Source organism: Mesocricetus auratus, unplaced genomic scaffold, assembly GCF_017639785.1.
Source record: "Mesocricetus auratus isolate SY011 unplaced genomic scaffold, BCM_Maur_2.0 Super-Scaffold_100676, whole genome shotgun sequence".
NCBI lineage: Eukaryota > Metazoa > Chordata > Mammalia > Rodentia > Cricetidae > Mesocricetus > Mesocricetus auratus.
The window spans coordinates 163190007-163214492 of record NW_024429266.1 but is presented as its reverse complement, the minus strand read 5'-3'; the positions used below and the strand labels follow the sequence as shown (position 1 = coordinate 163214492).

General features: G+C 37.4%; 1 protein-coding gene across 1 annotated transcript in view; it reads left to right on the top strand.

Moving 5' to 3' along the window:
* Cntn3 (contactin 3) overlaps positions 1-24486 on the top strand; it is a 373360-nt gene that overhangs the window by 126161 nt on the left and 222713 nt on the right. The window contains exon 4 of the mRNA XM_005071216.4: positions 594-769. Within this exon, the coding sequence (XP_005071273.1) occupies positions 594-769 (176 nt within the window). The remainder of the gene's footprint in view (positions 1-593; positions 770-24486) is intronic.

Sequence of the window (24486 nt, the reverse complement as noted above, 5' to 3'; positions counted from 1 at the left end):
ACTGCAATGCACTGTTGTGTAAATAGCTCTATGGAGGCTTCAGAAATGGGGAGAATGAACACCCCGAGACAGGCCTTTACTCAGACAAATTGAAATAGTAAGTTGAACAGTTAGCAATTAATTTATTAAATGTCTTTAGTCTGGACAGATAAATCAAAGAAATGTGCTGCCCCCTACTTGGTTGTCAGCAGGAGATTGGTCAGAAGTTTCTGAGATAATTACCCCAACTTTCTGCTTCCTCTTTACTCACATAGACCCAGCCTCAATTTTCCCCCAGTGAGCTAGTGAGTAGGCTAAATTAGCTCTAGCTCTTCAGAAACCCTTCAAGCACCTTTAACTTTGATGTGCTGATCCATTATAATTTCTACTAAGCTTTACTCTTTGCCCCTCAAAAATATGCATTTGTTGTTTTTGAGATGGGGTCTTACTAGGTAATTATGCTGGCCTAAAGCTTGTGAAAATTCTCCTGCCTCAACATTTTGAATGTTGAGATTACACTCTTTGGTTGTTTGAAGTGGAGTTTGAAGCATTAAGACATTTGTTTAAGCATAGACCTGGTAAGAAGAGAAATTACCTTGAAATTTTCTTTTCAGATGGCAGTTGAATGGCAGTGATATTGATACAAGTCTGGACCATCGTTACAAATTGAATGGAGGAAATCTCCTAGTTATTAATCCTAACAGAAATTGGGATACAGGAAGCTACCAGTGCTTTGCTTCAAATTCGCTTGGAACAATTGTGAGCAGAGAAGCCAAACTCCAGTTTGCCTGTAAGTTTATGTTTGTAAATATATCAAAAAGCCAATATTTTAAAGTGCGTATATAAATCTGTGTGGTCATTTTGACTTTTGGAACTATGTAATATTTAAACTTAAAAACTGATTGGATAATTTAGCATTAATTTTGGGTACTTCTTATGTTTCTCTATAGAAACTAAATTGATAGAGTAAATTATATATGTGTATTTATTACAGTAGCTTATTGGCTGTGATCTGGCTAGTGCTACAACAACTGTATACCAACACAAAGGCCAAGAATCTAGTAGGTGTTCAGTCCACAACGCATGTCTCAAGTTGTTGTTGGTTTATGTTGGTTTATCAAAGTAACTTTGATAGCAGCAAAGGGTAATGAACTTGCCAGGGAGAGTAAGGCCTAATAGGTGAAAGACAGGAGCTTCCCTTCACTCTTTTTGTCCTGTTATATAGTCTGAAACCAGAAAGTGTGTCCCAGACTTAAGGTTGGTCTTCAGATCTCAAATGAGCCAATCAAGAAAATAATACCCCACAGGTATGTCCACATGGTTAGATTTTAGTAGATTTCAGATGCAGTTGACCAAAATTAGCTGTCACTTTCCAATTTAATATAAAATTTAGCTATAAAACCCTGTATCTGTATGCATGCATGTATTCTATATTGATATTTTCCAAGAGTTCTGTTCTAGGACACAAAAATGCAGTTAAAGCTGTATTTATTCAACTGTGACTCTGTGTTTTGTACTGAGTTAGAACTGAAAGGAGTATGAAATCCCTGTATAGCCCTGTGGCCCTTATTCTTTTTTTTTTAGTAGTTAGTTATATCCTACTATTGTGTTAAGTGTTTTATTGAATTATGACAGTATTAGGAGGTAGGCACTGCAAGTACATGCTTAGAGATGTAGGAAAAATTTGTTCACACACTCACTCTCTCTCTCTCACACACACACACATATAAAATCAGCAGTGAAAACAGAATTTAAACTTAGAGACACCGAGCCTTAGATCCTTCCTGGTTCTGTGTGCAACTCTACAGCTTCGGGTGCTCTGAATTGTGGCTCTTATTCTTTACAATTTAAATTAGAAATACATCCAACAACTTGGAAAGACAATGAATAAAGAAGAAAATAACTTACCTGATGACATGGGTACTTCCTTGTGGCTTTGTCACAAGTGACCTCCCCAGTGACCTTCAATACAAACCCCTTGAGCCTGGCATTGAAGAACATGTCTATACCAAATTATTGAACCCAAGTCAACTTATTGGTAAAACACATTCTTTCCGTAGAGAGTTCAAAACTAGAAACAGAGAATCAATTGAAGCTTAAATCTAATTAATTTTTACCAATAAAAAATCAAGGTAAGAACCTGAAAGATCAGAGAACAGGGAGCAGCAGCTGCCAGTTGCTTCCTATCTCTTCTGTTCCTCTCTCCAAGAGGCCAAGATCCTCTCTCAGCCCCACCTGACCATGTCGTGTCTCCTCTCTGTCTATAGTCTTCCAAATCTCTATGGTCAGCTAATAGCTATCTTTGCCCTCTCAATCCAAACAAGCTATATTTGTCAGAGCACAATCAAAATATCATACAACACTCAATTTCATTTTATAGTTGTCTCTTTTTTTACCACTTTTTTTCTTTTGTTAGTTGTTTATTTGGTATAGAATGCATAGTTTAATGTTTCTTTTATATTCCATTACACTGAAATTACTTTGAAATTGGAATGTGTAAGTTATTATAACCTGGGAGTATTTGCTCACCACCCATATATAAGCCATAATGAAATTGTTGGTTTATCGTTTCATATGTGGCTTATTCTTTTTTTTTAGATCTGATTTCTTTTTTTATAATTCTTATTTAAATTAGAAACAATCTTATTTTACATATCAATCCCACTTGCTCTTACTCCCATGCTACCATGTCCCCCGGTGGCACCCCATCCCATGCCCAGTCTGATCCCCAGGGAGGGTGAGGCCTTCAATGGGAGATCATCAAAGACCAGCAAATCATTTGGGTCAGGGCAGACACCTACCCCCATGTATCTAGGCTCCCCAATTCTGTTCATGCACTAGGGATAAATACTGGTTCCACTGCCAGTGGCCCCATAAACTACCCAAGCCTCCCAACTAGCAACCACATACAGGGAGCCTGAATTTTTCTTATGCTGGTTCCCTTGCTCTCAGTCTAGGGTCCATGAGCTCCCACTTGCTCAGGTCAGCTGTTTCTGTGGGTTTCCCCAGCATGGTCTGGAGCCCTTTGTTCATCACTCCTTCCTCTCTACAACTGGATTCCAGGAGTTTAGCTCAGTGCTTAGCTGTGACTCTGTCCTGCTTCCATCAGCTACTGAATGTAGGCTCTAGAATGGCATTTACGGTAGTAATCATTCTCATTATACGGGAAGAGCATTTAAGGTAGCCTCCCCATTATTGCTTAGATTATTACTTGGGATATCCTTATAGAAATCTGGACATTTCCCTAGTGCCAGATTTCTCTTTAAACTTATAATTGCTCTCTATTAAGGTATGGCTATCCTTGTTATCCTTTATTCAATCAGTTATCCCTGACTCAATCTTCCTGCTCCCTCATGTTCTCCTCCCTGCTCCTGTGATCCCCTCCACTTTCTTCTCCACCCCTCCCCCCTCCTCTGTGCTCCTGATTTGTTCAGGAATTCTTGTCCCTTTCCCCTTCTCCGGGGGACCATGTATGTCTCTCTTATGGTCTTCCTTGTTTCCTTGCTTCTGTGGAGGTGCTGATTGTAGGCTGATAGGCAGTTAATCCTTTGGTCTATGTCTAATATCCATACATGAGTAAGCACATACCATTTTTGTCTTTTTGTAACTGGGATGCCTCACTCGGGATGGTTTCTTCTAGTTCTATTCATTTGCCTGTGAAATTCAAGGTTTCATTGTTTTTTTTCCTGCTGAGTAGTACTCCACTATGTAAATGTACCATATATTCTTTATCCCTTATTCAGTTGAGGGGCATCTAGGTTGCTTCCAGGTTCTGGCTATTACAAATAATGCTGCTATGAACACAGCTGAACAGATGTCCTTGTATGAATGTGAAATCTTTGGGTATATGCCTAAGAGTGGAATTGATGGATCTTGAGTTAGACAGATTCCCATTTTACTGAGAAACTGACAAACTGATTTTCAAAGTGGCTGTACAAGTTTACACTCCCACCAGCAATGGAGGAGTGTTCCCCTTTCTCCACATCCTCTCCTTGGTGTTTTTGAATTTCATTGTTCTAAAGGGTGTAAGATGGTATCTGAGAGTTGTTTTGATTTGCATTTCACTGATAGGTAAGGATATTGAGCAATTTCTTAAGTCCCTTTCAGCTGTTTTATATTCCTCTATTCAGAATTCTCTGCTTAGTTCTCTATCCCATGTTTTAATTGGATTATTTGTTGTTTTGATGACTAGCTTCTTGAATTCTTTTTATATTTTGGAGATCAAAATATGTGGTGAAGATGTTTTCCTATTCTGTGGCTGCCTTTTTGTTTTGTTGACTGTGTCCTTTGCCTTACAAAACTCTCAGTTTCAGGAGGTCCCATTTATTAATTGTGGATCTCAGTGTCTGTACTAGCAGGGTTACGTTCAGAACTGATCTCCTTTACCAATTCATTCAAGGGTACCTCCCACTTTGTCTTCTAAGACATTCAGTGTGAATGGATTTATGTCGAGGTCTTTGATCCATTTGAAGTTAATTTTTGTGCATGGCTAAAAATATATGGCTTATTCTTATGAATTCTTTTTTTGTAATGATCCTCTTGACTTTGCTCCTGTCACTATAGTCTGCTTAATATGTTTCTTTCGTTAAGCTCATTGCTTTTTATCTCATATGTACATTTTTAGGAAAAGATTTATGTATTCTTTTATGTGAATATGTATATGCCTGTATGTATGCAAAGGTACCATGTTTTCCAGGTTCCCTTGCTGGTCAGAAGAGAACATCAGATCCCATAGAACCAGAGTTGCAGGTGGCTGTGAACCTTCCAGAATGGGTACTAGAAACCAAATGCAGGTCATTTAGCAAAACTGATAGTGATGCTAAGAGAGGGAAACCCATCCTGAATATGGGTAGCACTATCCCATGAGCTGACTGCTCAGAAGGAATAAAAGTGGGAAAAGCAAGGGTCCAGGAATCATAGAGGATATTGCTATGCTTCCTGACCATTCCTCTGCCACACACCCCTGGCCATTCCTGTGCCATGCAACTCCTGGCCACTCCTCTGCCATGCATCCCTGACTACTCCTCTGCCATGTACTCCACCCCGATGACTCTTCTACCACACACTGCTGGCCACTCCTCTAACATGCACTCCTGGCCACTCCTCTGCCATGCACCTCTGACTACTCCTCTACCATGTACTCCACCCCTGATGACTCTCCTACCATGCACTACTGGCCACTCCTCTAACATGCACTCCTGGCCACTCCTCTGCCATGCACCTCTGACTACTCCTCTACCATGTACTCCATCCCTGACGACTTTCCTACCATGCACTGCTGGCCACTCTTCTAACATGCACTCCACCCTTGACCACTCTCCTACCATGCACTGCTAGCCACTCCTCTAACATGCACTCCACCCTTGACCACTCTTCTACCACGCACTGCTGGCCACTCCTCTAACATGCACTCCTGGCTACTCTTCTGCCTTGCATTCCTGGACAACCCTCTCCTCTTATGGCCACCTTTTCTTCCATGCTTTCCTGGCCATAATGGGCTGAATATAATCTAACTGTGAGCCAAAAAAGTCCTTTCTTCTTTTGCCATTTCTCTTTGACACTTGTCAAAGTGACACAAAAATCTCTGATTAACGCTAAACTTATCCTTCCATGTAGCTGTCCTGAAGTATATATCCAAGCCATGGATGTGGGTACAATAAAGTTCCTTTGAACCTTCCAATCTTTGCACCTAGTAAAAAATGATGAAAAAGTGACAAAGCTCAAAACACAAAACAGATTGCTATCCAGCTCAAAGTGATTCAACTCCTCTTTGTTCCAAGACCCTCCTATTTTCTTCTCTTTCCTTCCCTTATTTTCTTACCTTACTGTTTCTTAGTGGTGTCTTATTTTTCTGAAGTGGGCATGTACCACATCAGGATACATTTCAGAACTTAAACTTAACTCAGGATGTGCTGATTGGTCCCTGGCAATTTTCTTCAGCTTTCTCATCTGCCTCAAAAGTTTTAACTGATCCTATTCTTGATGTATGGATGCTTATCAGTCTGGGTATACAGTGAAATTCTTTTACTATTTTATATTGTTGATGTTTCCCAGAATGATTCATTTTGAAGATTCAGGCAGCCATCTTGCTCACAAGCCTCATGACTGACATATTACATCAATGAAGTACAAGATACATTTATTTTAATAAATGTGATAGGGATATAGATTCAGGTAAAGAGGTTAATGAATGGAATTATTATTAATCATTAATTATAATAAAGGTAGAAGGTATTTAATAATTATTAGAGTAGATTAACTTAACTTGAAAATGAGGGCAGAATCTGATACTAACGTGTAAAGGAAAGGAAACATAAAGATGGGGACATTTGTGTGGACAGGATTCAGAGAAGTTCAGACAGTCCTTACTGAAGGTAAGGGAATGGTAAGTATCACCACCGAACAGTCTTTCCTATCCTATCCAGGCTACATTGAAAATTCTTATGTTTTACCTCTCTGTTTCTCTTAGCAAGGTGGAAAGTTCTGTTGTACCCAGCACAGATTAGTGAATGTGTGAAAATGTAGTCATTACCCCACTTTGGTATGGATGAAATACAAAGACATTTTATTTTAATGTTCTTTAAAATACTGTTGGCAATAAAATTAAGACATGGTTATTAATATTCCACAAAGCCAGTTTTCTTTGGAGATTGTCAGTACCTTTCAGTAGATTGTGGAATACTCAGACATATGGACAGAGGAAATATGTGAAAGAATATGTGAATTTTACACATTTTCTTAGTTATTTGTTGCTATGTTAAATGTGTAGTTTTTCAAGTTGATTGGAGGTGTTTTCAAAACTTCTTAATTCTCTCCACTGAATGTTAAGGAGTTGTTAAAAAAGCCCAAGTATGCGTATTTTAATGACTGACTTTCTCTCGCTGTTAAATAATTCTTGATTACAGTTTTTTTTATTTTAACCATGAGTGAGGTGGAATTTTTTAAAAGAAAAACATGAATTTTGTTAGATGTATACATGATATGAAGAATATCTGTTACTTTCCACTTACCATTTAGAATGTGAAATATTTGAAGTATCATTTTTTTCCTGAGCAAAAAACCTACTGAGGATCATTCTTCTTCACTCCTTATATAATTGGTAACTGTTCTAAAATAAATGTATTTCCTGTCTGATATTTGTTTTACTACATGTGCTTCTTCTTCTAAAAATTTCTAGTTTAAATTGCTTAATGGCAAGCAACAAAGTGCATATATGTATAGCCTTTTATTACTCCAGGACTGTGCTTGGAAAAATAGCTGTTGATATACATCCTTGAGCAGTATCAGATACTTTATCAAGATTCTGGGGAAACATGTCCTAAAGCTGTTTGGAGTGCTCCATTATAGACTGGTTTTCCTGCATGGCAGGGTTATATCCTTCTAGAACTCTGTTCTGTGTACTTCATGACCTTAGGTCTGCTGTTTTTCCTCTTTCCTAATGTTCTTTATTTTAGAATAGCATGTAATTAAGCATACCTAGAAAGGATGAATAATGCAGTCATTTGAGCTAGATTGTCTGTCTAAAATTGTTAGATGGGGGTACTTGAGTGAAAGACAGCCATATACTGTGTTAGAAGTCATTTGCTTCAGAATATTAAAGTTGTTTCTACTCATTGCTGACTTCAGTTGTTGTTCTTGGGAATTTCTATGCCATTTTGATTAATGGCATTCTATACAGAGGGTCCCATTTTTCTCAAAGAAATCTGGTGGGATTCTCTCTGTATGCATAAGATTCTGAACTTTCATAATAACTTGTTTGGTTCCCGGATAAGTTATATCTCATATGCTAATTACGCCACAGGCTTGAAGCCAGTAGTCGTTTTGTTGGAAGAATTTTAGGCTTTCTTTTTCTTAGTTTTGTGAGTATTGTGACTTACGCCTGGAACCACTAAGATAGGATCATTGCTTACAACCTTACCCAACCTTCCAAATCTATTTCCCTTTGACATTTACACATACTTCTTGGTAGATTACTAACTCCTTATTTGAACACTTCCATTGAGATTTTAATATCTGTTATGACATTTCCCCCTAGCTCGAATATTTATTTCTCATTTGTCATTCAAAGCCCCTCAGTTTTAAAATGCCATTATTTTATTTTAGGAGAATTTTATAGAAAGTATGTTAATTGCTTTATGAACTTCAAGTTATATTTGGGAACAAAATCTATGCATATGTTGCTTATTGATTAAATTTGTTCTCTGAAAATTTCATATAAATCTATAGTGTATTCTATTTACTTTCACCCACTTTCCACTTTCATCTCCTCCTACCTCTTTTGTCCCTTAGTCTTCCCTAGATGTCATTTTCCTACATATATGACATTATGTTTTGTTTTGTTTTGTTTTGTTTTATGCCCCTCCAATTTTAAGTAGAACTGTCTATGTGGTCAGGGGTGTGGATCTATATATTGGAAACCGGCAGATTCACTGTTTGCTACATAAATGATGGTCATCCTTTCTATAGAATCCATCGGTTCCCCAAAGTTCAGCATTCTCATAATTTAAGATAATTTTCTCTTTGAAATTTCTTTTTCTAGGATTATATCTATATTGGATGATATCCATATTGAATATCTGAATTATTTCTTTCTTTAAATGATCTTCCTTCACACAAACTCAGATTTCTGAGGGAGAAAAACAATCCAGTTTCCTTTTATATGAGCCATGGGCTTCACTAGTATTCTGGGAGCTGAGTGAGAGAAAGGCCTTAAAGATTGTAGTGTGCAATACACATAAATGTATTTAATCCACCTACTTCTTCAAGGAACTCCTTTAAAAAATATACATGATGGACCTCAAGTCATTATTTTCTTACCAATTTACTCTTTGGGCATGGAGTATAGAGCTCTGTTGTTATTACATGAATGGGTCAGAGGATTTATAAATAAACATGTGTGAATTCTCTTTAATGTGCCTTTGCTTCATTTCCTCTCTCTGATGTGTTTGCTACTCTCTAATCCATTGGATTCTGTCCACTCTTTGGCTCACTATTCTTATTATAGTTTGGAAAGTAATCTCTTTGTGTACCAAAGACTTAACCCTGTAATTTCTGTTTTTCAACATTCACACTTGGCCTTCATTCTTTTGCCCTGAAATTGAGTCAGTTTGGAAGATATATTCAGACATAACTAGAAATTAAATTCAGGTGTTTTACTTTGTATTGTAGTTGTTGAACATAATTCATATTCTTTGGGTTTTATCCTGCATGTACTATTGCTGTTGCTTGCAAGTACTTCTTGCATTTGAATCAGTTTCCTTCTTTAGGATGTTCTGATGCATGGTTTTAACTGTCAACCTGACACAGTTGCAATCACCTGGAAGTGAGTCTCAATGAGGTGTTGCCTAGATCAGTTGTCCTGTGGGTATGTCTTTGGAACACTGTCTTGATTATGTTCATTGGTGTGGGAAGATCCAGTACACTCTGGGTGGCACCATCCCCTAGCTTTGAACACTGCAGAGGATGAGAATGAAGAAAGTATGCTAAGTTCAAGAAGGTATACAAATATTGTCTCTCTTCCCTTAACTATGAATATAGTGTGATGATATAGCTGATTTATGTTTTGACTTTCCTCACAATTATACCGTATCCTGAAACCATGAGCTAAAATAAATCTTTCTCCCTTTAGTTGATTTTTTCAGGATGTTCTGTCACAGCAACATAAAATAAATTCAGTTAGATATTCGTTCTTTAAAATGGTTTCAGTGAGTTTAGTCTGTGTGGGTCCAGTACCTTTTCATTGATTATCTCCTTTCCCATTGTTCTGTGCATTTCTTTAACTTCCATTCATAAAAATATTTTGTTGAAAGTTTAGTAATAAAGTCCCAGGCACTAGAGTGGTCTGTGTAGGCTTGCCCCCTTTGCCTCAGTCTCCCACTTACCAAACATATGATTTGGCTCCTTATCTATGAAACCAAGACAGCAGACTCTTTCCTGTCAAGTGTCAAGATTAGATGAAGTTATACATATGAAGCCCCTAGAGAATAAATCAGGTGGTATGCAGACAAGACACTGTCGTTTCTGTATAATTCATCGAATGTCTCTGAGGAGGTATATCTCATGAAACCTAGGGAAAACTTTCAATGGGTGCTTTCTATTTTTCTTGTCCAAGGATTTAATTTGGCTTCTTTGGGCTCCCCTTTAAATACATTCAAAGTATCCTCATGGTCTCTTTCATATCTTTCTTCTCTTCTTTCTTATTTTCTTCCCTATGACCCTGTGGTCTGTAGTCACCTCCTGAGCCATAATCTATACTCCATTCATTTTCCCTCTAAGTTCTGCCTAATTTGTTTTTAAACCAGACATCAAATATTTAAAACACTGGTGAGTATTTTCTCATGTCTAGACATCCTGTCTTGTCATTTTCATGTGTTCTCATTTTCTATTCAAATTATTCAGTTTTTCCTCTGATGATATGATTTGCCTCTTACTATTTTAAAGGATAAAGAATTCAGACACTTTTCTGTTATAGTGATACTTTTCAAACTTAGGGTAATTGTGAATGCTATTCTGTGATTTGTTGATCTTCTTGTTCTCATTTTTTAATGCTTTTTGCCTTTATTGTTGCAAAGTTGTGCTTCAGTAGAGTTTCTCACTGCCGATGAAAATATGGAACTCGCTATTTTTAGTTGAAAGAATATCCTAGTAGCTATAGTTGCTGCTGCCAGGAACCTCGGGGATATAACTAGCCAGGGAGTGATTTTGTGCTAGCATATTGGCATCATGCAGCCAATCATGTGGTCAGTCTTCATCCAGCTTGTAGTGTGCAGTTCCTGGAGTTGCAAATATGGAGCCATTGATCTAAGGAGCTCCCTATAAGCCTCATGCCATTCCTATCATCAAGTATTATATAAATTTGCATTGTTTAGAGATGCTTTGATTAATTAACAGTGAACTCATGTCCAATGGCTTGTATTTCATGCATTAACAAAGGTTATGTTTCATTTTCATTTTCTCCTTCAGGTACTATACATCCACAGCCATGTTTTCACAAAAAGGAACACTGGAAAGCATTTTCAAGCCATACCAGGAGGTTGTATTAAATAGTGGTATCACCAGTAGAAAAATATGAATGCATGAACAATGTGGCATTCAATGTGTTAAGAAAGAACAGTTCTTTTTGATTGTGGAAAATTCAACAAGACTAAGAGGTGCATGCCCTTCCCATTATATGGGAATACCTCATAAGGGGACTTCACATCTCACTCCTCTTCACATTCAAACATCTGAAATACTAAATATTAGACCAGTTATTTTATAAAATAGGGCATGAATTATCCTTTTGTTCAGCATTATCTATGTTGTATGTACTATACAGTCATTAAAACTGTCTTAATCATTATATTAACATTTGTCACACCAAGCTGTTTATGTTCAAATAACTCATACATATATATGAGTTACTCCAGAATGATAATGGTAGAAAAACTGATAGCCCTAGGAAATGCTGTAAATATTTTTGTAATGAAAGTTTGTCATAGCTTTATAGATATAAGAACAATTTGGCATATACAAAGTTTAGTTTATTTACAACTTTATGGATCCACCATGACACAAATTTCCACCACAATCTCACTTCAAGGACAAAGATATTGACAAATGTTCTAATTATTTCCCTGGGTCCATGGCCTGGTTTAACACGAAGCATTGCCCTTAAAGGATGCAGGACGTATATAGATGTTCTTGAAAACCGAGCCCGTACCCCATATTTCCACATAAGCAATTAAACAGATACCACCATGTCATCAAGATGATAATACCATCATCCTCTTTACCTCATGACACTGCTTAGTAACCACAGTACAATCCCTAATGTTTGTGTGTCAGCTTTGCATCTTTTTTTTTAATCTCAGCTATTTATTTTAGATATAACTGTCATTGCTAGAAATACGATCGATGGAGCTACTATTCTGTTACTTCTTGAGACTCTTTGTATTTTATGCTGTAAGCAGTATTACTGAGTGGAAAAACAGGCCTTGTGTGAAAATTAATGTTTGAAGATATTTTGGAGAAAAAGTGCACTTCCTAAAGAGTGCATCCATGATTCTGCTTTCTAGTTTTGTCACAGATTAGACTTAATAGCTCTCTTTCTTTCTATTCTCAAGTAATGCCCTGTTACTTCCATGTCACCATATATCAATGCCCACGTCTATCTTATCTAATCTCGACTCTCTGAAAGAATTTGATGAAGTCTGGAGTCATCCACTTTGGTTGAAGACAGTCTTTCAGATTCTTTAGGTCTAAATATCAGTCATTATTAAACTGTCATTTTCTGATATTGGACACTTTCACCAATAAACCTTATTGCTTTGTCTTCAAATCCCCTCTTTCTATCTTCTACCTCCTTTTGATGGTGTCAGACTGGTCTGTCACCAGTTTCCCACCAACATGTCTTGGCCATTTCTCTTTCTAGAACATTGCCCTACTCTGTTGCCTTCTGGCTTCTATCCAGGAACCATGCTAATCTTTTAATGTCATTCTGGACAATTCCATCACTTCCTGTAAAAAATAATCTAATGATATCTCTACTTGTTTTTTTGTTTTTTTTTAAATTGGGATGAATTTCATTCATTTCCTTGGTCCCCATGTTCTGTCTACCTCACCATAGTTGATCTTCTAGGCCTTTTTCCTCATAGTGAGAATGTCCTCAGTGTCTTTGCTACCCACACCTTTCTCTGTAGTTTACTCAATTCATCGAGGCCACTATCAAGGTCACCTTCTAGTGATCACTTATTGCTCTCAGTATTTTCACCAAGGCCATGAACCATAGTACAAATTTTATGTGTTTTTATTTATTTCTCTCTACCACACATGATTGGAAGATTATGCTGCTCATTCCTGGTAGATGACATGGAATTTAATAAATCTTCATTTATTGTCTGTGCAATATATGAAATAATGAGTGAGAAAATGGGGATCCATGAAATCAGAGTTAATCCCTTGCCAGGTAAATCATGGGCTGTGCCTTGCCACCAGTGCCTTTGCTTTTCAGATTCTGTGGTATAAAACCCAACTCTGTCTGTATTAAACTAAACAAGACTCAAAGTAGGACATAGCTCAGGGCTTACCAGTCAGGGACCTCTGACCTAGACACCTAGAAAAAACACATATGAGATTTAAAATGATTATAATAATTACCGCTTCACTCTGTTAACAAGGAATATAGAACAGTATTTGCTGAGATGATATTTCTTGTTTTCCTGCTCCATCCATTTGTAATCGTTTTATATAAAGCAGAAATTGACCATTTGCCCTGACAGAGATTTCTCTTTGTCTGCCAGGTGAAGGGTAGTGCATTTTTCACTTATATTAGATTATAATATTTAAAAGCTAGGGAGACTTGGAAAATACAACTTGGAAGAAAGCTTAAACAAGTGCAGAAAGTTTAAAAGGTGACCCCCACTGTGGCTGGCTGTTATCTGAAAAGAAAAGATATGGAAGACTAATTAGCTAAACTCGGGTTATAATTAGTTGGAGCCCTGTTCTCTGAGAGTTGTAGGCAGCCCCATTTCTCAGAGATAAACAATGCAGCTGAAAACACACATTTTAGCTTTGAACCTAACTGACTTTGATGAAGTTCAATGCTGCTATGCTCTGCTGGTCTAAAAACTTAAAGGATTACAACTCACTGTGCAATTCATATATCACTACATGTAAAACTTAAATGTTTTAATTAAACAGTTATTTTTAATCCTGTCACATAAGAAACAAGTAGTTTTGTTTTTGTTTCTTTGCTTGTTTACAGTTTGTTTTGTATTGTTTGTTTTTTTCGAGACAAGGTTTCTCTTTGGAGCCTAACCTGGCACTGACTCTGTAGACCAGGCTGGCCCAAAACTCACAGAGATTGGCCTACCTCTGTCTCCTGAATGCTTGGATTAAAGATGTGTGCCACCAACGCCCTGCCTTGTTTATAGTTTGTTGAGACTGTATCTCACACTATATCCCAGGCTATCCTGGAACTCACTTTATAACCTATACTGGCCTTAAACACTCAGAACTGCACTTCATCCTATCAAATTTTGGGACTACAGATATGAGCTAGCACCTACCCAAAGCTTGTGATTTTTAAAAATGTTTTGTGTCCAACCTGTTTTATTTATTGTTTTTTTTTATTTTGTGGTTTCCCTTACATGGAATGCCTTTGTGCTTTTATTTATTTTTTATCATATAAATGTATGTAATATATTTGCAGATAGGATATTCATGAGATAATAATATATCAAGTGAAAACTATGGGAACTATTTAATTGAGATATTCAACTGAAATATTTATTTAAACTTCTATTCGATGTTTGTGTGTTCTCACATATTCTTAAGATACAATTATGTATGGTAAATCAAAATAGATAGTTAATAGTCCTACTGTGATCTAATCAGTCAGAATGGCCCAATTTCTCTCAAGAGCATCATATGTTTCTGATTGAGGACACTGTTATGCTTGGAGCCTTTTGAGCTGAATGTCTGGATTATTGTAATTAAGTTTCCTTTGTCTTTATCTTATGCTTTTTGAATGTGTATTATCTCATTCATAAATCAACAAGTGGCCAATGGTGATAACAGATATATTAAAATGTCTTTAGTTGTGACATCATAATAAAAAGGGTAAACAATCAGAAGAAATTATAAATTTCAAGAACAAAATTCATTTGGTTACCACACTTTGAGTATTTCTAAGTACCAGATCCTTATGTAATAGAGCTGAGGGTTTAGTGGGGAGTAGGATTTAATCAGTCTAATATACAATTATATGCAAATTATAACAAATACTATAAAGTAAGGCAATAGCTTCTTTCCTCACCATCTGTTTTTGGTTACTAAATTTTTAACTTATTCTTTAGGCTTATTGAGACTAAGAATCAAGTGTGGTGTAAAGTAATGAAGGTTATTTAAGTGCAGATCACGATGACATCAGATAAGTTGGGAAAATGTGCCAACAGGATAGATAGTTCAAGTGTGTAAGTCTTTTTAAAGCACTTCAGAGAGAATTAAGCAGAGTGAGTTGTTTGATTTATAGAGATTGCTATTTGGTAATTGAATCAGATTGGAGAAATCATGCAAACAAGAATACTAAGAGGAATCTAGGAAAAGATAACTTGACTTACGGAGTTATTGCTTGTTAAGGGAGAAAGGGGATAAAGAAACAATAAAGGGTGGTAATGAATTGGTTATGGGAATATGGACTATTTTCTCATAGCATTGGGTGGGTAGCAGTATCATCAAGATAGGTTATGTTGGAAGACAAGGATGTTTATTTGTGAGGTTTTTTTGGTGCTTGGAGAGAATAGGGAGAGTAGTAGTGATGTAGATGATGTTTGTAATTAAATATATTGACTTGGTCAATTATCTTAAGATTTCTCTTACTCTGAAGAGAGAGCCTGACAATGCCAACTCTAATAAAGGAAAACATTTCATTGGTGTTAGCTTACCAATCAGAGATTTGGTGGGAAAAATGGCAGTGTGAAGGAGCTGAGAGTGAAGGAGCTCAGGCAGCAGTAGACTATGAGCCACACTGGGCATATCTTGAACATATGAGATCTCAAAGCCTGCCCCCATAGTGAAATACTTCCTCCGACAAGGCCACACATACCACCTAGTAGTACTATTCTCTATAGGACAAACATTGAAACATGAGTTTGTGGGGTCCGTTTCTAACATAATCACCACATTCTAATCCTTGGCCCACATAGTCTTGTAAAAATAACATGTAGAAATACATTTAGTGCAACTTCAAACGTCCCAGTAGTCTGTAACAGTCTCAACACTGCTTAAAAGTTGAAAATGTCTTCTGAGAATCATGCAGTCTCTTAAATGTAATATTGGGGTCCAAGTCAATCCATGCTTTGTCTTCACAGTTTACACGATAGCTTCTGTAGGCCTCCATGGAAGGATACCACTGACACATGTCTGGCCTCAGAAGCTTCCCTTAGTCTCCTCAGAAGATTCCTTAAGCCTTTTTTTCTATCTATCCTTGATTGTAAAACCGAAACCGAATGGCTGAAGCTGCCAATTTCTCATGCTTGCTCAAGCTGGAGCATGGCTGCCTTGTTCAGTTACATCTTCACCAACTTTCTGTTTTCCATGGTTTCCTTGACTGCCTAAGCTTCCCCTGTCCTCGGACTTGCTCTGTAAACCAGGATGGCCTTGAACTCAGAGATCTGCATGCCTCTTTTTATGAGTTCTGGGATTAAAGGTGTGTACCACCACACCTGTACTGAAACTGTTCTTCAATTCCTTTTCACAAGTTGGAAGCTTATCTGAGTAGCATCTTGCCCCAAGGTCTTCTCTCCCTTTATTCCATTTAACACCAGGTTTTTAAAAAATCTTTTTGAAACAGGACTTAGCTGTGTTGTACTTCATGGCACACCCCTTTTCTCCTCAAATTGTACATTTTGTACTTTTGACCAGCTTATTCATTTACATTATAGATCTTTATAAGAGTGAACACTATAATCATACAACAGAATCAATACTAGACTGTTTTTGAAATTTCCTTTGCTGATGCAATTAATCCCAAACTCTTCACTTTAGACTTGGGCAGACATTTTGGGCAAAAAGGAACCACTTTCTTTGCCAAATTATCATAAGAACAGTCTCTAGGCCACATACTAAAATCTTCTCCTCTGAAACCTCCAGAGCTGAGCTTCCACAGTTCAAATCACCCTCAGTACCACTGTCTTCCATGCCCCTACTAGTATGACATATTAAACCCCACTTGAAGTATTTGATTGTTTTTATAATCCAAAATTCCAAAGTCTATATCCCCCCCCAAAGAAAAACATGGTCAGACTTATTAAAGCAATACCATATTCCCGATACCAACTTCTATCTTAGTTAGGGTTTCTATTGCTGTGAAGAGACGCTTTGACCATGGGAACTCTTATAAAGAAAAACATTTAATTGGCTGATTTACAGTTTAGAGGTTTAGTCAGTTATTATCATGTAGGAAACATGGCAGTGTTTGGGCAGATATGGCACTGGAGAAGGAGCTGGGAGTTATACATCTTGCTTAGAAGGCATCAGAAGGAGACTGTCATATCAGACATACCTGAGCTGATAATGCCTCAAAACCTACCTCCACAGTAACATGCTTTCGCAAACAAGGCCACAACTACTCCAGCAAGGCCACATCTTGAGTGCCAAACATTCACACACAGGAGTCTAAAGGGATAATTGCTATTCAAACCACCACCACCATAAAAATGTTTGTTTAGTGGTTTGCTAGCTAACTTCGTTCTGGTTCTGAGTGTTTCCATAGGCCAGGTCCCGCCTGTGGACTTCAAGTTAAAGCCTACTGTATTAATTGCCTTCTTATTACTGTGACAAAATACCTGACATTGGGCAATTTAATAAAGCAAGGGCTTGTTTTAGTTCATGGTTCCACAGTTAGGAAAAAGCAAGAGAAGATTGATGGTGCTTCTGCCTTATTTATTTATTTTTCTGGTATCATAGTCTTTAGTGTGGGCCTTCCTGCTACTATTAACTCTTTGGGCACTTACAGACACACCCAAAAGTAAGTTTTCCTGACTATTCTAAATGTGTCAAGTTTACAATGAGGATTGCTCATATTACCTACCCAGGCCTGTGTTAGTGAGCTAGTTGGGGTGATACGGAAGAAGGACAAACTTTCAGCTCCTGCCCAGAGGAACAAACTTTGAGTAATTCCTGTACGTTTAGCACTGGGCTCATTCCTAGCTCAGAATATGATAGGCTAGAATGAGGAAGGACATGTTCACATTTTTGCATATTATCTCTTAATATATTAGTCATAGACCCTGCTATTCACTATATAGAGTTCATAGTGGTATGGTTCCTACTGTGTTCAGAGCTGTCCAACTGCCAGCACAGATAGGATGTTTTCATTATCCTTCAAAGAACCTATACACCTCTTAGCTGTCACTCTCTATTCCCTATTTTGACTTCCATCTTTATTGCTAGAAACTGTAATCTATTTTATATCTCTCTAGACTTGCCTGTTTGGACATGGGATATATTATAGTTGTGTTTTTACACTAAGGGTAGTCCATCAAGAATTATCCATGGCATAGCATATATTAATCCCTTTTCCCTATATATTTCTGAGTAATATTCCTAAATTCCTCTGTTATGGTTTATGTTTTTCATCCTTTCTTTAGACAGTGGTGTTGAGATATGCCTACTTTTTAAAATATGGTGTACAGTGCTGTGATACATGTTTTATAACACTGTGTGGACATATTTTAATATTGTGCTGTATATATACTTCTCTATAGTCAACTTTTAAAAGGTAAGATTTTTTAAAAAATCAATACACTAAATATTTATATCAGATGTGCTTGAGTATACTACTTTCCTCAAACTCAATCAACATTTGCCATTACTTGTCATTCAAACCACCATACTGCCTATTTCTGCTCTGAAGAAAGGTGAACTTTGTGCCTTGGGTTATTTCCTTTGCATCATTAATTTGTGTTGTTTCCTCTTATTTTCACTATATACTACTTTAAATATCTAAAGTCTCTAGATAAGAATCATTGACTAATTAACTTTTAGCAGGGAGTCAAGTTGAGAGTCACAGCTGGCATGTATGAAATGAAATACTGCAATAGTTATACCCATGATTAACAGTGAACACACTTCTTGCTAAGCCTGACTTAGCCAGTGAATGGGACTTATTTGACTTTTTTGGTCTCACACTTTTCATTTGTAGGCTTAGTATTTTAAACATTCTCTTATTCTACATTTCCCCTTCTGTTTTAGGAATTCTGCCAACATTTAGGAATGAAGCTCATAGGAAATAGCTGAGAGTTTTCAATGACATGTTATTTGGTCTTAGCATTGCTGTGAGAATTTTTCCAATATCATACCATAACAATGGCCTTTAGAATCCTCTCCCCATATTTATTTTTCTTTTCCTTCCAGGCAGTGCTTGTTGAGACTAACAACTAAATGACAGGCTTGGAAACTCTATTTCTGTAACATGATGTAATTTAAGGATTGCAAAGTAATGTTTAAGCTCCAAAATCTATCATCTGTCATGTGTCTGTAGGTTTTGATCTTTAGAAGTGGCGCTTGTTTCCTGTAACCACAGAGCTGTTACTTAGAGAGTCAAAAACCTCCCTAGTCTTCTGATGTGCATTGGTAACATTCAGTGATTCAAACAATTGGCTGTTTAATTGTTGTTTTTTTTGTTTTGTTTTTGTTCTTAGTTATAGCTTTGTCTTTCCTAAATGGTTTTATCCCAACCAATTGTACAAAAATAAAATGGAATCCATTAATTCTAAGGATTGAGATGTGTGTAGCTGGGAATACTTGTATTAGAATGGGGCCATTTCCTTAAATATGAGTAGTCTGCTTACTCTCTATAATGGTATTGTACAGTCAGTCTCTTGTGGACATCAAGAGTGTATTTCAAGTGTCTGAGTAGATAAGAGATTTCTGATCTCATAATAACATGCACATTTTAAAATTTTTGGTTATGTCATTAGCATAATTCTGATGTATGCTGTATATATCCTTGGCTACTTGTTTTTAGTTGACTTTACTTTCTGACATTTATCACTCATAAGAAACTTCTGGATTGAGCTTTTTAGTTGTGATATCAACTTAATTTTATTTTACCTTGTGTTGGTTTTCATATATTAATGCACATTGGTGAAGGAATCATGGCAGTATGGAAGAGAAAAAAATGCTGCTTCACTTTCACTTTCTATGAAACTAATCTAATTCCTTCCAGGTAGAGTAAAATTATAAAGAATATGAGTCTCTGAAATCCCCTTATTGGAGAATCTAGTACCCAGATGCTTAAAAACTTCCTGAGGCCACCAACTCCAGGAACCTATCTAGCCCTTTCATTATCTGGTATTCCTCTATGTGGCTTCCCCCCACCTTCACTTCCAATATAATATCATTTGAGTGGAAGTAGATTGAATGCTCCTCAGGATAGATTAGCTTCATTTCCTTGAACCCCAGATAGGATCTTACTTCGAAATCATCCACTTGCTTACTTTCTCCCCTCTATTTACTAACTGCAAGAGTGTTTCTTTATTGTTCTTCTACTGGGATTAAAAAATGAGTTCATAAGAACTCTAAAAGCAATTTCTGGTCTGTAGTTGAGCAGTTATAGTATTGGGTACAAGAAAGGCCTGCCTGGTGAAGGAGTAACTCGCTGCTTGGATGGAATAGCTAAAGGTAAGGCCAAATTGCCCATGTAAAGGCCTGAATAGGGCTCTACCCTTCAATATGAGTGAAACTACTGTTACAGGTATGTAGTGTTAGTGTACTTGAACCATAATTTTCAGGTGTTGGCTGTAAAATGCAGCGTGGCTTTCATAAATTTCCTAATCTAGTATCTGGGTAGTAATATCTTCCTTGGTAGTTCAATTCAGGATAACTTTTTTTCTTGCAAAAGACATCTGACATCACTTGTGATTTTTTTTGTACAGACTGTTTGCTCTAATTAAGTCTATGAAAAAAGAATATACTACATAAGGGTGCATGTTTTTTTCTACTGTAAGCCTGAGCGTGGCATCCCCTTATAGGTAATCGGCTACAACAAGCTAGCTTATGCAACTAGGGATATATTCTGATCCTATTGCCAGGGGCTCTTCAGATACCCAAGCTTCACAACTGTCTCCAGCATACAGAGAGCCTAGTTCAGTCCCATGGAGGCTCCACAGCTATGGGTCCAAAGTTCATGAGTTTCCACGAGCTTGTTTCAACTGTCTCTGTAGATTTCTCCTTCATGATCTTGACCTCCCTTGTTAATTTCAAAAGCCCCAAACTATAGAGTGGACTCTTTCTTCACTTTGGTTATTTAATTAGTGGAATTATTAATAAAAATCTCCTACAGTGAGCACTGATCATTCTCTCTACTTTATGTGTGGAGACTGTGATTAACATTGTCTGTCACTTTCTTATTAAATATTTATTCTCTTCCCCTAAGTGCACTAGTATATGGCATTTTAAAATCAGCAGATATATTCAGCTCCTATGAGTATATTTTCTTAATGTCTTGTTTACCACTTCCAGTCAACAAGTTCACTAAAAAGTTTGCTTTAATGAGTACACTGAAAGGTACCTTAAAAATATGCAATTAGCTCTAGGTTGTCACATGGACAACTTGTTAACAGACTGCTCCCTTCAACTGAGAATCATTGGGCAGATATCCCTCAATGACAATTCCTCTTGGCTTTGAACTCCCGTTCAAATAGATGGCAATAATAAGATGTATAATCATACTTGCTGGTCAATGATTTACCCAGCATCAAAACAGTTGCATCTCCAAATCCACCCTAGTGATTTCAGCCTTAAATTTGGGGGCTTGATTACATTTCATTATCCTATTCTTTCTCTTTCTTGAATATGACTATTTTTGTCATTGGTGATTTATTCATGGATTTACAACACTATGTTTACATGGTGTCAGCACCTCAAACTTTGTACCTTGAGAAGATGCTCAGTACTTTTGCAAGTCATCTATTGCCCATTAGAGTTCAACAAGCTGATCTTCTCTGTCTGTGGCCTCCTTTTCACTCCCACTTCTGCTGAAGAATGATTTCTCTTTTTCTCCACATTTCTTTCCTACTGTTACACTGCTGTGACTCTGCTTATGCTCTATTTTGTTTTGGTTGAATTCTCTTAGTGGTGAGTCCAGCAAGGACAAGCTTAAATCCACAGCCCCAGAGAGGCTAGATAGCAAAGAGGACCCAAGGAAGGATACATGGATTTCCTGAGAACAGGGATATAGAAGATATCTCCTTGGGAAACTGGGGCATGTGTGTGTGTGTGTGTGTGTGTGTGTGTGTGTGTGTGTGTGTGTGTTTGCACGCACTTAAAGTCTAAAATAACTCTAATTCTTGATACTGAAAATTCCTGGGTAAGTTAACTGCACCTTTCCTAGGGATAACAGTTCAAATGATGCCCTCAGTTCTTTTGCTTTTTAAATAAATTTTTATTTAAATTAAAAACAATCTTATCTTACATACCAATCCCAGTTCCCTCTCCCTCTGTTCCTTGCATTCCCCCACCAACACAACCAACCCCCTCATCCCTCCTGTGGGGAATCATCAAAGTCTATCACATCATTTGGGGCAGGACCTATTCCCCCCACCGCCCACCCCAGGGGGAGGAATCTAGGCTGAGAGCTTATCCCTCTATAGGGAATGGGCTCCCAAAGCTATTTGTGCTTTAGTGAAAAAGTGGGGGAAGAACAGAGGAGAGTGTAACTTGCACTCTTTCCAGGCAGCCTGGTCACACAGCCTTGTCAGCCCCTAAATAAACACACAAACACTACATTAATTATGAAACTGTTGGCCAGTAACTTGGGCTTCTTATTGACAAGTTCTTTTTTAATTATTAACACATAATTACTAATTTATATATTTCTACATTGTCTTATTTTACTGGAGAATGCCTGACTCTTGTCCTTTCTTCCTGGGATCATATCTGGACTCCTTTCTGCCTATACGTGCTAGTATTCTCTTTGTCTGGTAGTCCCGCCTATCCTTCCTGCCTGGCCACTATCCCCATTGTGTTTTATTTCAACCAATAAGAGAAACATATACAGAATACCCTTTCCCATCAGGAGACCAAGAAAAGAGATACCTTAATAGAGGGAGCTATTATACGTTTAAAAAGAAATCTGGCCATAGGGAAATGTCCAGGAATCCACAACGATGACCCTAACTAGGAATCTAAGATATAGTTGAGAAGCTACCTTAAATGCCCTCAGTTCTTAGTGACTGTCCATATCTACTTTCCTTTCTGACATCTCTTTGTGGGGCTAATTTCAAGTTCTGGTTGGCAGTATATGACGGCTAGCATCCCATATTTAGCCCTCTTGGGAGATGAGAACTTTTCTTTGCTTGAAGATTTAATTACAAATCCCAGCCATTACTCTACCCCTTATAAACTTGAGACCTCTCCATCTCTGAACTAATGGGAGATTAAAAGGATTGGTTAATTGTCATTGGATGCATATTCATGAATGAGGTTTGAGCAGGGGTGTCATGCAAGTAAAGATGCTATTGCGGGGCAAATATCATAACATTCTTTCCAACAGAAAAATGCATTAGACTTGCTTATCAGTCCTGATGTCAGAAGAGAGGAATAAGTCCAAATAATAACCACGTCATAGTAATTCTTACTTTCTTCTATAACAAAAACAGGAATAATTCTGTTTAGTGCTGGCTGTTTAATTGACATTTGTATCCAATATTCTCTTTTTTAAATTTTAATCATTCCTTTCTATACATTTTTGTCTCTTTTTTCCCTTTCAGTTATGTAGCAGTCCCACACACTAACCAAATACTAGAATTACAATGGAAAAGGCCTTGTTATTTTCCTCCTGGCTGTCCTCACAATATGCAATGCTCCATGTGCAAGTATTTAATCTTTGTACTGCTCAGTGCAACCCCATGCCTAAATGACAGTAATTTTGGCTACCAGTTCTCACTTACTGAGGACTAGCTGGGTACTAGCTGCTTTCCTCAGTATTGTGGAAAATGCTTAAGGCCCAGTTATTATTATTAGGAACCTGACATGTTCTAAGGAGATTTTTGGAAATTTCTGCTACAACGTCTGCTCCAATTTGTTGTCTATTGCTGTGAAAAGCTCTGTGACCAACATCAGTTTGGGAGGAAAGTGTTTATTTGATTGCAGAGTGTGGTCTATCATTGAAAGGAGCCAAGGTAGGAACTTAAGGCACGGACTTGGAGGCAGAAACATGAAGGAATGCTGCTTACTGGTTTGCACCAAGCCCATGTTCAGCTACCAGTCTTGTTCTTCCCAGGCTTCCCTGCCTAGAGATAGCACAGCTCACAGTGAGTTGACTGTCCTCCATCAATTGGAAATAAGAAAACACCTTATAGAAATGCTATAGCACAATCGCACGAGAGCAATTCCTCAGTTGAGGTTCCCTGGTAGCACTTGATTTGTTAGATTGACAGCTGAAGCTAACTATGGTAATATCAAACACACAATTAGTGACACAAAACCACATGAAAAAAAAACCCTGGCCAGCATTCTGGAGACTTGCTTTTCAAGTTCAATAATTGTAGCATATACATTTATGACACAGTATGGATCTTTATCCTAAGCTGTCACTTTTCATAAACTGTCCTCTGGGTCTAGTAGCTGATAAGGAAATGTTTTTGATTGAACTCTGTCTGAGATGAAAGACCTGTGGGCTTTGGCAAGTAGATTTAAAACTCACAAGTTGTCCTTCCTTGTCATTCTTTCAATTCAATCCTCGGCCTTATTTCTGGGCTTGGCCTAACTTAGTCACGTTTACATTCTAGTGTGTGACCTCTAGAATTTGAGCAGCAGAGGCATCAGAATGTGCTATCTTAGGTTATCTAGCCAAGTTTATTTAGCCACCAGTAGGCAATGCAGTCAGTTAAAAATGGTAACCACTGAGAATTAAAAGCACATGTAATATGTTTCTTATGTGTACACTTTTCAGGTTTGGTACATAATACCCATTGAGAATAGTTCACTCATATAATCCACTCTCCACCCAGTAGCTTAATG